The sequence below is a fragment of the Erpetoichthys calabaricus genome, chromosome 18 (assembly GCF_900747795.2).
Source record: "Erpetoichthys calabaricus chromosome 18, fErpCal1.3, whole genome shotgun sequence".
NCBI lineage: Eukaryota > Metazoa > Chordata > Cladistia > Polypteriformes > Polypteridae > Erpetoichthys > Erpetoichthys calabaricus.
In genome coordinates, this window is record NC_041411.2 from 83,465,917 (window position 1) to 83,478,662 (window position 12,746).

At 46.1% G+C, this 12,746-nt stretch overlaps 1 protein-coding gene across 3 annotated transcripts in view; it reads right to left on the reverse strand.

Moving 5' to 3' along the window:
* The window catches only part of prickle2b (prickle homolog 2b), a 155,926-nt gene that overhangs the window by 21,072 nt on the left and 122,108 nt on the right, over positions 1-12,746 (reverse strand). For 2 of the 3 annotated variants that reach the window (XM_051921199.1, XM_051921200.1), the window contains 4 exons: positions 12,182-12,365; positions 10,032-10,145; positions 8,206-8,343; positions 2,262-2,465 (listed from right to left, as the gene is read on the reverse strand). In XM_051921199.1, the coding sequence (XP_051777159.1) occupies positions 2,262-2,465; positions 8,206-8,343; positions 10,032-10,145; positions 12,182-12,365 (640 nt within the window). The remainder of the gene's footprint in view (positions 1-2,261; positions 2,466-8,205; positions 8,344-10,031; positions 10,146-12,181; positions 12,366-12,746) is intronic. The other variant, XM_051921201.1, reaches the window with a different exon arrangement.

The following is a 12,746-nucleotide window of genomic DNA, read 5'->3' on the forward strand; positions in this document are numbered from 1 at the left end:
TCCAAACTGGACAAAATGCAATTTAGATGAGTTTTATAAAAATATTTACAGGTGCTGGTCATAAAATTAGAATATCATGACAAAGTTGATTTATTTCAGTAATTCCATTCAAAAAGTGAAACTTGTATATTAGATTCATTCATTACACACAGACTGATGTATTTCAAATGTTTATTTCTTTTAATGTTGATGATTATAACTGACAACTAATGAAAGTCCCAAATTCAGTATCTCGGAAAATTAGAATATTGTGAAAAGGTTCAATATTGAAGACACCTGGTGCCACACTCTAATCAGCTAATTAACTCAAAACACCTGCAAAAGCCTTTAAATGGTCTCTCAGTCGAGTTCTGTAGGCTACACAATCATGGGGAAGACTGCTGACTTGACAGTTGTCCAAAAGACGACCTTTGACACCTTGCACAAGGAGGGCAAGACACAAAAGGTCATTGCTAAAGAGGCTGGCTGTTCACAGAGCTCTGTGTCCAAGCACATTAATAGAGAGGCGAAGGGAAGGACAAGATGTGGTAGAAAAAAGTGGACAAGCAATAGGGATAACCGCACCCTGGAGAGGATTGGGAAACAAAACCCATTCAAAAATGTGGGGGAGATTCACAAAGAGTGGACTGCAGCTGGAGTCAGTGCTTCAAGAACCACCAGGCACAGACGTATGTAAGACATGGGTTTCAGCTGTCGCATTCCTTGTGTCAAGCCACTCTTGAACAAGAGACAGCGTCAGAAGTGTCTCGCCTTTGGACTGCTGCTGAGTGGTCCACAGTTATGTTCTCTGATGAAAGTAAATTTTGCATTTCCTTTGGAAATCAAGGTCCCAGAGTCTGGAGGAAGAGAGGAGAGGCACAGAATCCACGTTGCGTGAGGTCCACTGTAAAGTTTCCACAGTCAGTGATGGTTTGGGGTGCCATGTCATCTGCTGGTGTTGGTCCATTGTGTTTTCTGAGGTCCAAGGTCAACGCAGCCGTCTACCAGGAAGTTTTAGTGCACTTCATGCTTCCTGCTGCTGACGAACTTTATGGAGATGCAGATTTCATTTTCCAACAGGACCTGGCACCTGCACACAGTGCCAAAGCTACCAGTACCTGGTTTAAGGACCTGTTCTTGATTGGCTAGCAAACTCGCCTGACCTTAACCCCATAGAAAATCTATGGGGTATTGTGAAGAGGAAGATGCAATACGCCAGACCCAACAATTCAGAAGAGCTGAAGGCCACTATCAGAGCAACATGGGCTCTCAGAACACCTGTGCAGTGCCACAGACTGATCGACTCCATGCCACGCCGCATTGCTGCAGTAATCCAGGCCAAAGGAGCCCCAACTAAATATTGAGTGCTGTACATGCTCATACTTTTCATGTTCATACCTTTCAGTTGGCCAACATTTCTAAAAATCCTTTTTTTTTGCATTGGACTTAATTGATATTCTAATTTTCCGAGATACTGAATTTGGGACTTTCATTAGTTGTCAGTTATAATCATCAACATTAAAAGAAATAAACATTTGAAATACATCAGTCTGTGTGTAATGAATGAATCTAATATACAAGTTTCACATTTTGAACGGAATTACTGAAATAAATCAACTTTGTCATGATATTCTAATTTTATGACCAGCACCTGTATATGTTTTCCCACCTCAGGGAGACCAAACAGAGAATGAGACGTTGTCATGAGAAAGGTCCAATCAGTGAAGGGCTACACAATAAGTGTGATTAGAGTCTACATTTTTGCCCGACCACATAGTAACACTGAGGGGGCTTTTTCAGAAGCAGACATCTCTGGAGTCTCCGTTTTCCAGGGTTAAAAGCGTCAGGATAGTGTGGATGAAGGGTGAACACGGAGACCACTGTGTATGTTTTTTAGACGAAACTGCAGCAGTGTGGACGTAGCCTGATGCTTCAGAGGTCAGGTACGTGAAGAGGACTCTGCGTTACAAATGCGTATCCCTTTGCCCCTCGAGTGTGAGCAGCCACCAGCCTTTATTAGCTCTGCTATATTAAAGAGTGAGACGGCACTCCTCCACCACCTCACCTCCTCACCCTCATACCATTTTATAGCATCTTGGAAATAACCTCCATTAACCAGTGTGTGTGTGCGTCTATCGTCTAGGCGATCAATAACAAATCAAATTAAGACCCCTAGGCTCAGGACTCTATCCCATATGGGGGGATTATAAACAGCAGAGGTCACAGTTTGATTTAAACTTCTCATATCTTTCCATAAGCCTGAAATGTTGATTTCTACTCACCTCATCACAGGCAGCACATCTGGGCTTCAGTCGTTCGGCATGATGCCGGCCGCAGAATATCTTGCCATCCTGGTAGAAATAAATGAGATCCACAAGCAGCTCGTCACAGATGCTGCACACAAAGCAGTGCGGGTGCCAGCAGACACCATGGCCAGCTCTGGAAGCAAACACTGCGATGTCACCTCCAGTGATCTGGCCGCCACACTGTTTAACAAAAATAAATAAAACAGAGAGGAAGAAGAGGGTGGGGAAGAAAACAGGAATTAGAGAAATCGAGGACAGACGAGCAAGTCTTAGAGATAAAGATGCCACTGGCAAACTCCCAAGAACAACAGAAAACGATCACTCAGCTGACGCTTTGACCCAAATGGAACTACAAACCAAAGGAGTACTAAAAGGTTAAAGAGTGCAAGTGATGAGGGCCGCTGAGCACCTTCATCGTTTTTTAGGCCATCACAGCCTCCACTTCAAACTCATGGCTCCGGTCTTCCACTTTTGTCTTCTGGTGTTTAGGAATTCGTGTAAATGCCAAGGGATGTCTCCAGGGTGACAAAGGACAGGCCAATCAAGTGCTTTAGACAGTGACGGACCCTAATCCTGTCAGAGTGCCAGTGTGGACAAATGAGAGCCACTAGGGGGCGATAATCCCTGTACTGTATGTGTTACAGCCGCCCTAGAAGTGAATTATCTGAGGGCTCAGGCCCTTATGCTACCAGAATAATGTATTGCTAGGGAATTGAAAAAGGATCAGGAGAAGAGGCAAAGTCATTTAAACAAAGCAAAAATCAAAACTGGGGGTCCAAAAACCACCTTTCACAGAACCCAAAATTTGAACGAAAAATCAGAGTAAAGAAAATGTGTGAAAGTTCATTAACAAGAGAGCCAAGAATTGAAATCCACAATCTCGGATAAACACCGGGCATGAGCGACAACCCAACTGCCCAATGACATCGCTGTCATGAGATGGGAGTCAGGACCGTATTGAAAAGGGCAGGAGGCCTTCAAACAGACACCAGAGCAGGCCAGGATCTCCACTGGTCTGTCCTAGCGATGGCTGCCACATGTCCTCTGTCTGGCAGGCAAACCTAAAAACCTGGAAAATGTCCGGACTTTTGCAGATTAATAGTAAATGTCAGGGCTTGCAGTGGGCCGGTACACACTGATATGGTGATTCTGGTTAAGGGGCTTGGCTATCTGCCACCTCATGGGCTGAACCCCCTGAATCAATGGGCTCAGAAGTGTGCGAGCCCCCAAACATAGAAACGTATGTGCTGAAAACTTCACAGCACTAGGAGGACACAGAAGCTAACAAAAATGGACAGTACCGCTTCCACTTCAAGCACTGCTTTGGAGACCCCCTGAGGGAAGCTTTCAATGCGTCCCCCTTTGGCTACTCAGGTATCTGGCAATCCAAGTCCAGACTTACCAGCCAATCCAGCCTGAGACCTCAGCCTACCAGGGGCACAAATGAAGACATTGGCTTTAAAATTAAAAAATAAAAAAACGCCTTTAATTGATCGAGAATATCCAAGACATCCACAAACTGAACAAAGGAATTGTCTAAATGAGGGTTTACAACAAAAATTGAAAAGTAACCAAGGAAAGCTCAAAAGAGCGAAAAATCAAAGAATTCCCTAAAAAGACCATCCACAGTAAACACGTCCCAATGCACCATCCAAAATTCAGAGCAAAAATAATCGGAAAGCCAAATTCTAAATAGGAAACAAAGCGGCTTCAGAATGTAAATAAATAAATAGTCCAAGGACGGGCTGAGGAGGGTCGTGACCTGGAGAGTTCCTGAAGACAGCAAGTCCCATGTGAACTCCCACTGACCTGACAGCCTGGCGGCTCACCGTGCCCTTCTGTCGTCCTCCGCGGCTCCTTGACTGTGGTTCACTTGGGGTCTCACTGCAGCATTGTTAACGCTCTCATTAAAACAAAAATAAACGTCTACATGGTCTTCATTTTCTCTTTCTGGGTATTCAGTACGTTACGTGAGTGACACCCTGAGACTGTCCTGCAAAGGGAATGGCTTACCAGACTATGCAACGCGCGGCAATTTATACCCACGTACTGTATGTCCTCCTCCTTTCTAATCACGCCATTTGTTTTCCAAGTCACTTTGGATAAAGGCGTTTTTTAAATAAAGAATATTAAGGATACTCCAAACATCCCTCAGAATCGGAAATAAACAATGAAGGCCCAGCCCACATGCCGGCACACCTCCTACTCCTTTTTCCGCCTGTAAATAGCATTTTTTAATTATCCTCTCGGAGTTAAGAGCCGCAGTCCCTTGGGGATGATGAATTTTAAATGACGGCCAGTGCAGTCCACACCATCAGGCCTTTCTCATTTGCCGACTGTCAGTTGACTGTTTCAGAGTCAATCTTTTAGGAAGCGGCTCTTGCGTTTTTGAGAATACGGCAGAGGCGGTGGTGCGGCAGAAATTACATTTTCAAATATCAGCCGTAATCATCTGCTGACCTTTTGGTGAAGCAGAGAAAAGTGTAACAAATTGCATCCATGACTGAAGCAACTCAGCAGGCGGCTTATTGATTTATCTTCTTGATCAATGGCACGTGAGCAGCATGAGTTTAGGGGGCTGCTTATCTTCTACAGCTGGGTGAGCACTTTACAAGCGTTTATGCTCGACATGTAAATGGCAGCTCCGGTGAGGAAACAACAACCTGCCGACTCACCAGATTTATTGAGGCTCTAAGTAAGGCAAAGTAATAGCAAATCGATTGAACAAATTAGGGACTTACAGTGTGAGGGTCCATCTAAATACCAAACGAAACTCGCAAGACGACTTACAACTGCTTCCATTGCCATTGGAGTTCAGGTAGGTGAAGTGGCTAAATATTTCATGGTCACTCTGTGGTGTCCATTGTGGGATTTGAACCCTCAGCCTCAAGTGCTGCACCACACTGCCTGCCTGTCTTATGAGCACTGAACTGACTTGACACACTAAATCAGTGGTGGGCTGAGCTGCTGCTCTTGGGAGTTTTACAGCCCTGAGATATCAGACTAGAAGGGCCATTTTATATATCGCCTCTCAAAGTGAGCACCCTCCATTGGCACAGAGCGTTTGTTGCAACATCTCTACTCTCATAGGGAATGCCATGCAAAGGCACTCTCTACGTACGGCACATTTGTTTCTACAGCTCAACAACTGGAGGAGAAATGGATTTTGCTACTCGATCTCGGGCACAGAAGGAGTTAGAAGAGGAGGCTGAATGAGGCCTCCTAAGGTACTGGGGAGCCCCTTTAATAGTGAACACCATACCAAGAGGCACGTCATGTGTACAGCAAACATGCCCATAAACACAGACAGCGGGCATTGCCAGCTGAAGAGCCACACAAGTCACTAGTGAGAACTGAAATGAGAGCCTCCTGCTTTACAGCATAAAATCTGACCACTAGGGGGTGTCACTGGCAATACTCTCCCTCCACTCAGCACTGGCCTGGTTGACCAAAAAGTCACATGAGAAGGTGGAAAGTGCTACGTGATAGTCTTTAAGTAAAGGTGCTATATAATGTAAGTCTATAAAGTGTCTCAGGTGCCATGGAATGATAAACATGAGCCAGGCCGAGTACTAGTTAGGATGACAAAGAAAAATAAATAAATAAAAACATTTTATTGTTTCAAAATCTGCTTTCATAGGACCACTGGGCCATATGTGGTCAAGAACAGCATTGTCTCTAAACATACAGCACACGCATTTTATGTGTGCGAGTCCACATACGCCGATATCTCCTACATGTACATAGAAACATACAATACAATTTATTTCTGTGTAGCCCAAAATCACACAAGACGTGCCGCAATGGGCTTTAACAGGCCCTGCCTCTTGACAGCCCCCCAGCCTCGACTCTCTAAGAAGGCAAAGAAAAACTCCCAAAAAAAAAAAACCTTGTAGGGAAAAATGGGAGAAACCTCCGGAAAGGCAGTTCAAAGAGAGACCCCTTTCCAGGTAGGTTGCGCGTGCAGTGGGTGTCAAAAAGAGAAGGGGGGTCAATACAATACACAGAACAGAACAAATCCTCAATACAGTATAAAAATAAAAAAATTTAGAATTACGGCGCAGAATACCGTATGCACATACAGTATATAAATACGCACCCAAATGTACACACACACCCCAGTATAGAAAGCCTTCAGAAGGTATGCAGACCCCTTTCACATTTTTGCAGTCTTGTGCCAAAATCTTTTATTTATTTATTTATTTTTACATCAAAGAACATTCAGTACCCCCAAGACAAAATTAAAACAGGATTTCAGATTTTTTGTTGATTTATTAAAAATTAAAAAACTGAACGACGCCATGGACACACAAGTATTCAGACCCCTTCCTCAGGACTTCCTTGATTCCACCCCAGAGTCTTCTTGGTCTGACATGACGAGCTTCTCACTCCTGGATCTGGAGATTTTCTGCCCTCCTTCTCTGCAGATCCTCCCAAGTTCTGTCAGGCTGGATGGAGACCCTTCAGTGGACAGGAAGGGGTCTACTGGTCCAGCCAGAGATGTTCAATTGGGTTCAAGTCTGGGCCACTCCCTAAGCCACTCCTGTGTTGTCTTTGCATTGTCCTGTTGGGCCCAGTCTTTTCATTGAGGAGGTCTCCGTACTTTGCTCAGTTCAGATTTCACTCATCCTTGTCTAGTCTTCCAGTCCCTGATGCCACCACCATCCTTCACCACTGCAGTGGTATCGTACAGGTGATTTCTTCCAGACATCATGCTAATGTTGGTTTCATCAGACCACAGTCATAGTCGGAGTCCTTGGTTCTATTCAATAAGGGCACGCACAAAAAGGCGAGCTTCAAAAGGGCGACCTCAATTGGGCACAGCGAATAAAGGCAAACGCAACAAAATTATTACAGAAAATTTATTAGATAAAGGCAATGATTGAACGTATAAAAAGGCGAAAGCAAGAATATTAAAACATTCGCTCAATTGAGGTCGTCCTTTTGAAGCTCGCCTTTTTGTGCGCGCCCTTATTGAAGGATACTGGAGTCCTTTAGGGGCCTTTTTGCATTGCAGACTCTAAGCGGGTGGTCACGTGTCCTCTTGCGCCTCTGCCATAAGGTCCAGACCAGTGGAATGGAGTGTTGCAGTGATGGTTATCCTTCTGGAAGTTTCTGTCATCTCCACACAGGTTCTCTTGACAAAAAGTGTCCACTAGGCTTTTGGTCACCTCTCTCATAAAGGGCCTTCTTCCCTGATTGCTCAGTTTGGTCGGGTGGACAGTTCTGGGAAGAGCCCTGGTGGTTCTGAACTTCGTCCATCAAGGCCACTGTGATCCTGGGAACCTTCAAAAGGTGCAGAATATTTTGCAGCCGTCCCCAAATCTGGGCCTCCACCCAGTCCTGTCTCCGAGCTCTGCAGGCAGCTCCTTAGACCTCATGTCTTGTTTTCTGCTCAATTGTGGGACCTTCTAGCTGGGAGTCTGCTCAAGTCAGTGCAATCAAATCAATGGACCACAGGGGCGCATCTCAAAATAAAGAGGCTGAATACTTACAGTATGTTTTTTATTATAATTAAATTAGCAAAAAAAATTTACATCTTGTTTTTGCTTTGACATTCTGGGGAACGGAGTGTTGCTTGATGTTGGGAAAACCAACACAAAGAGTGAAGGGGGCTGAAGATTTTCCAAATCCACTGTATATATGCACACCACAAACATCTGCCAGATAGTCATGAATGCCAACGTGTATACCGTATATACACACACACACACACACACACACACACACACAGAGTCATACCTGTGACTAGTGTGGCTCGGGAAGGCAGTGTGGCCACCTAGTGAACTGTGTGTCCATAAGGGGAATAGCTTATGATGCCAGGATTCTGGTTTTACAGACACGGCCCCCCAAATCCATTTGAGTAAAAGCATCAGCCAGATCAACAAATGTATAGAAATGTAAGAGAAGTGCCGGTTACCTGTTCGCAGATGGCTCCAGTCATGGTGACAGGAAAGGGCCTGACGTTGCCTCGGCCCAGATTCTCGCGCTTCCTCTGGTTGCTGAACAGTTTGAGCTCTCTTTTCTCTTCGTCGTCTAAGGAGTTGCAGTATCGCACCTAGTGGGAGAAAATATGCAGCCAGATGAAAACGTTTTTAACGTGGAACAAGGAAATTAGCAAGTGGGAAAGGGAGTGGAGATGGAAATAAACAGAGGTGGTCTTGGAGGAGAGCGTAACATGGTGCAGGTGTCGGGCTGCATGTCTTTGTTTCACAGAAGTACTTTATAAGACATTTGTTTAATCCTAAGAAATAACATGGCACTTAATTCAGTTTCTAAAGTAAACCAGACTAAATATTTTGGGGATTAATAGTCCATAACCCTCAACATTATCCTCTCATTTTATACATGATGACAACCTTTTAATGAACACCAAAAATGCCAACTGAGCCAGTTAGCCACCAGCCAAATAAGGGCAACAATAAGCAAACAAAAGGAGCTGCCGACTTCCACGCCATTAATGACTGTCTGTCTGTCTAGCGTTCTATCAAGTTCAAATATCTACAAACACACATCGATATCTAGAGTGTCACACACATCTGCATGGCAGACAGCCCAAGGGCTCTGGTAACGAACCAGGGGTTGACGCGGTTACGTAATGGTCAGAAAATGAATGACCTCACCAACTCTGACATCACTGTGACCTCCGCCCTTCTGGTCCCACCACTTCCTGCCTGGGCTGCACCCCCAACTTGAGCCAGTCTACTTGTTGACTCCTGTCTGAAATGGTTTTCTTGTCTTTTGCTTTCATCCAGTTTTACGGGGTTCACCATGGTGCCCCAAACCTCTTCATTCATCGACTCCTTTGCGTTTTGTTACGGTTTTTTATATATAAATACATACACACACACACACACACACACACTAGCTGTGCTTCCCTTCTCAGAGAGGTTGAAATGTTAAGTAATGGATGTGGACCTCAGCGTCTCAGCATTAACATTTGCAGTGTACCATGCAATGCATATGTCTCTGTTGTTATGTCACTTGGTATGGGATTCATATACATAATGTTAATGTTTCTGATGCGTCATCTGTTGGAATGACAGAGACCAGGCAGATTCACAGACACACACACAGTCTCTTATGCTTTTATAAATGTGGATATTTATATAAAATGTAAAGCTCACATATCTCCACCATGAAGGAATCCTAATGAAGACCATATCTGATTGATTTTACTTATTCTTATTATAACCTGTAGGAGGCGCTCATGGTGCAAGTGAACCCAAAGTAGATAATAAAGATGGTTTTTTACATAAATAATACATACAATGACAAATGATTAAAGGAAGAATTCATGGAAACCAAAATCAAGGGGAAACACTTGTACCCCACCCAGCCACTAGGTCCTTCTTAACTGCTGTTGCCTGTGTCTGTCAACTAGGGGGGTCTAATGCCCTTACCTACCACCACTCTTCTCACTTCAATCCGAGTTGAACCCTTGCCCTGCACTCCTCCCAACTCCATGGTGAAGACAAGACAGGAGGTGGGAAGGCTTGAAGCTGCCATCTCCAGATCACTTCCACGTTTAACTCCATTTAAGGCCTCCTTCCCTTCTGATCCACAGCTAGTGCTCCCCTCTAAATGATTAAGGACCTTCCTAAATGTCCAGTTCTACCCCCTCTCATGCCTCTTGCTTGCCCAACACCTCCTGTCTTTAACATCACATCAAGACGGCCATGTTAATGAAGTGGACTGCCACAGCACAAGATGGCGCCCGCGCCCTGTTCGGACCTGAAGACTCACCTCGTTGTCGTGTGGTGGTAACTGATGGAGGAGCTGCTTGATCCTGTACTTCTCGCCTGGGCTGTTCACATAGGGGACCTTGTCTTCGGGGAGGCAGTTGTAATACTGGTGAACCTGGGAGCACAAGACGGAGACCCATAAGAATCTGTCAGGTTTTTAGATGATGGGGGTGCTGCCAGTCATGTGACCCTTTCCCTCAGTTTTCAGACCCATTTAACGTAATTCAGGCTTTGGCCCCACAATAAATACTCTGTTTTGGCAAGGTAGGAGCCAGCCCTGGAGTTGGTGCCAGTTCACGAGAGGGCACACTCACTATCACCAATTAAACTGACGCACGATGTGGGAAAGCTAGAAATCTAGAAAGTCCACCCAGACAGAGACAGCGACCCCATGGAGGTTAGGAATCAAACCCAGTAACACTAACTAACCACTGCGCCACCACACTGCTCGCCAGTTACACCAGCTGCTCTGCCATCCTGCCAAAGCAGGTGAACAAATGACGGCAGCCCCAACACACTTCCTTCTGTCCTTCCATTTTCTGGACCTTTCTTGCCCTTATAAACAGATGAAGGTCTGGGGGTCTAATTGACTTGCTGAGGGTCCCACAATCCGTTAAGTGGTGGAGCCCGGTCATTAACTGTGCAACACCTTAGCCACTAGGGGGCCACGCCGACTCATTCCATGGCCACTGGCTCCAGCAAGAATGCGTGAAAAGCTCCCGGGTGACCTGATCTGCTAGGGGGCAGAGGCTAGAGAGCAATGGAGGGGTCAGATATGGACGGCTGTACAGATCACAGATCTGAGCCCTAGGAGTGCGGGCAAAATCCACAATACACATATGAATCAGGAATCAAAGGCTGGGAATTGATCACAAGGTCCACAAGGTTGTAGGGCTTAGATAAAGAGGGTAGCAGAGCCACTACCTCAAATCTTCAGAGTCCTGGGTTCAAACCCACTATCTACCCTTCCAGTGTTCCCAACATGCACATCTCCAAGATACTGGAGGAAATCAGACCTCCTGGGGGACCACACCAAGATTTGAACTGCAAGGCAGCAACACTAACCACTGCGCCGTTATCGGCTCTTAAGAATTCTTCCAGGTGGGCATTTCCTGAACCTGCTTTACCGATTACAGGACCACGTGAGCTTTGGCTGTAGGGCTAGACCCACTGTGCATGGGATGCCAGTCCATTGCAGGGATCCAAGTTACAGTTGCCAGTTGTTCAACCTGAATGGACAAGTGGTGACAGTGTGGCCCATCCAGACGACGGCCAGGCCAGGATTTCGACCTATGAGGCCATTTAAGAACAAGAAAGCAATAAACTATTGAGCTAGCGCCTCCTTATGGAGCCAAGGGGCATCACGATTAGTTTAGCCCAGTTTGATTTTGATGCCCAGCCTGGACACTGTCTGTGTACATTTCCAGATTAGCCCAGTACAATTGTGCCTTACCAGGGTCCTGGGTTGGGTCCTTGTGCCCTGTGCCACCGCCACAGGCTTCTGCCCCCGACTGTGTGCCTGTTCAGGAATTAAAAACTTGAATGAGAGGGTAAAGCACAGGGTAGCAAAGTGCAGGGGTGATTAGCACTACACAACAACAGGAACCTGGCATTCATGTGCAGCTCCAAATGAACCAAGATACCCTGCAGTGGCCTGGCATCACATCCAGGGTGTGTCCAGCACCCATAGGCAACCCTTATATAAAAATGTGTTTAAAAAAAAAAAAATAACAACTGGAAGGAGTGAAAACAGACCAAACAACATGCCAGTCACTGGGATGGTACAGTAATGATGCCTTCTGACACTGGCACAAGATGTCACAGTCCATGCCCTCGCCGACTCTACATGGGTTCACTTCACTGTCCATTTCCTCAGGCAGCCAAAAGTGGAGACAACTCAATACTGTGTTCTGCCCTGGATAAGCAGGGGAAGTAAACGGAAGGGCACACAAATGGGCACCCTTAGCAGTTCACATACTAACTGGGGAAAAACAAAAAAATGGCAGAACTCTGGCAAGTGAGCCTCTCTCGGTTTTATTACAGAAAACCCCCCAGCATCCCGGGCTCCTCCGTGACTCAGTGGGCACTGCATGAACTCTCCCCTCCCAAAACCCTGGCATCCACGGGCACCACGTTGCTCTCGGCAGGTACCTGTTCTGGCTTGAGTCCAGGGGGCACCCAGGCGTACTCCTCCAATGCGCAGCCCGAGTCGTCGTCCGAGGTGGAGTTGCGCTGAAAGTCATACATGAGCTTGTTGACCGTTTTCTCCATCTCGAGGGGCATCACTGCCGCTGCATGCTCTTGCCGGGGGCACTTACAGTGAAGGCAGATCTTCCTGTAGGAAAGCAAGAGAGCCACGTCTAAGAGAAAGGCACTTCAGGCAGCGACGCTCGACTATAAACACATTCCTTGGCAGGGTGCCCGGGTACCCGCCACTGCTTTTGTGGAATATGAGCCCAGCCAGTGCGGGGTAAAGGCCGGGCCGGATGTGGAAACAATGCAAGCCAGCCTGAGAATGACAAATTACTTTTAAACAATTCCAGGTGGCACCACCAAAGTCATCCTTCTTATCAAATGACAGACGACGTGGTGCAGCAGGAGACCCCTGTGCCCGCAGCAGAGCAGAAGACTTCACACCTTAGCAATTCACTGGGCCTGACTGTTGGGCACTGCTACCCCAAAACGCCCCTTTGCCCAACTGTGCAGGGTGAAGTTA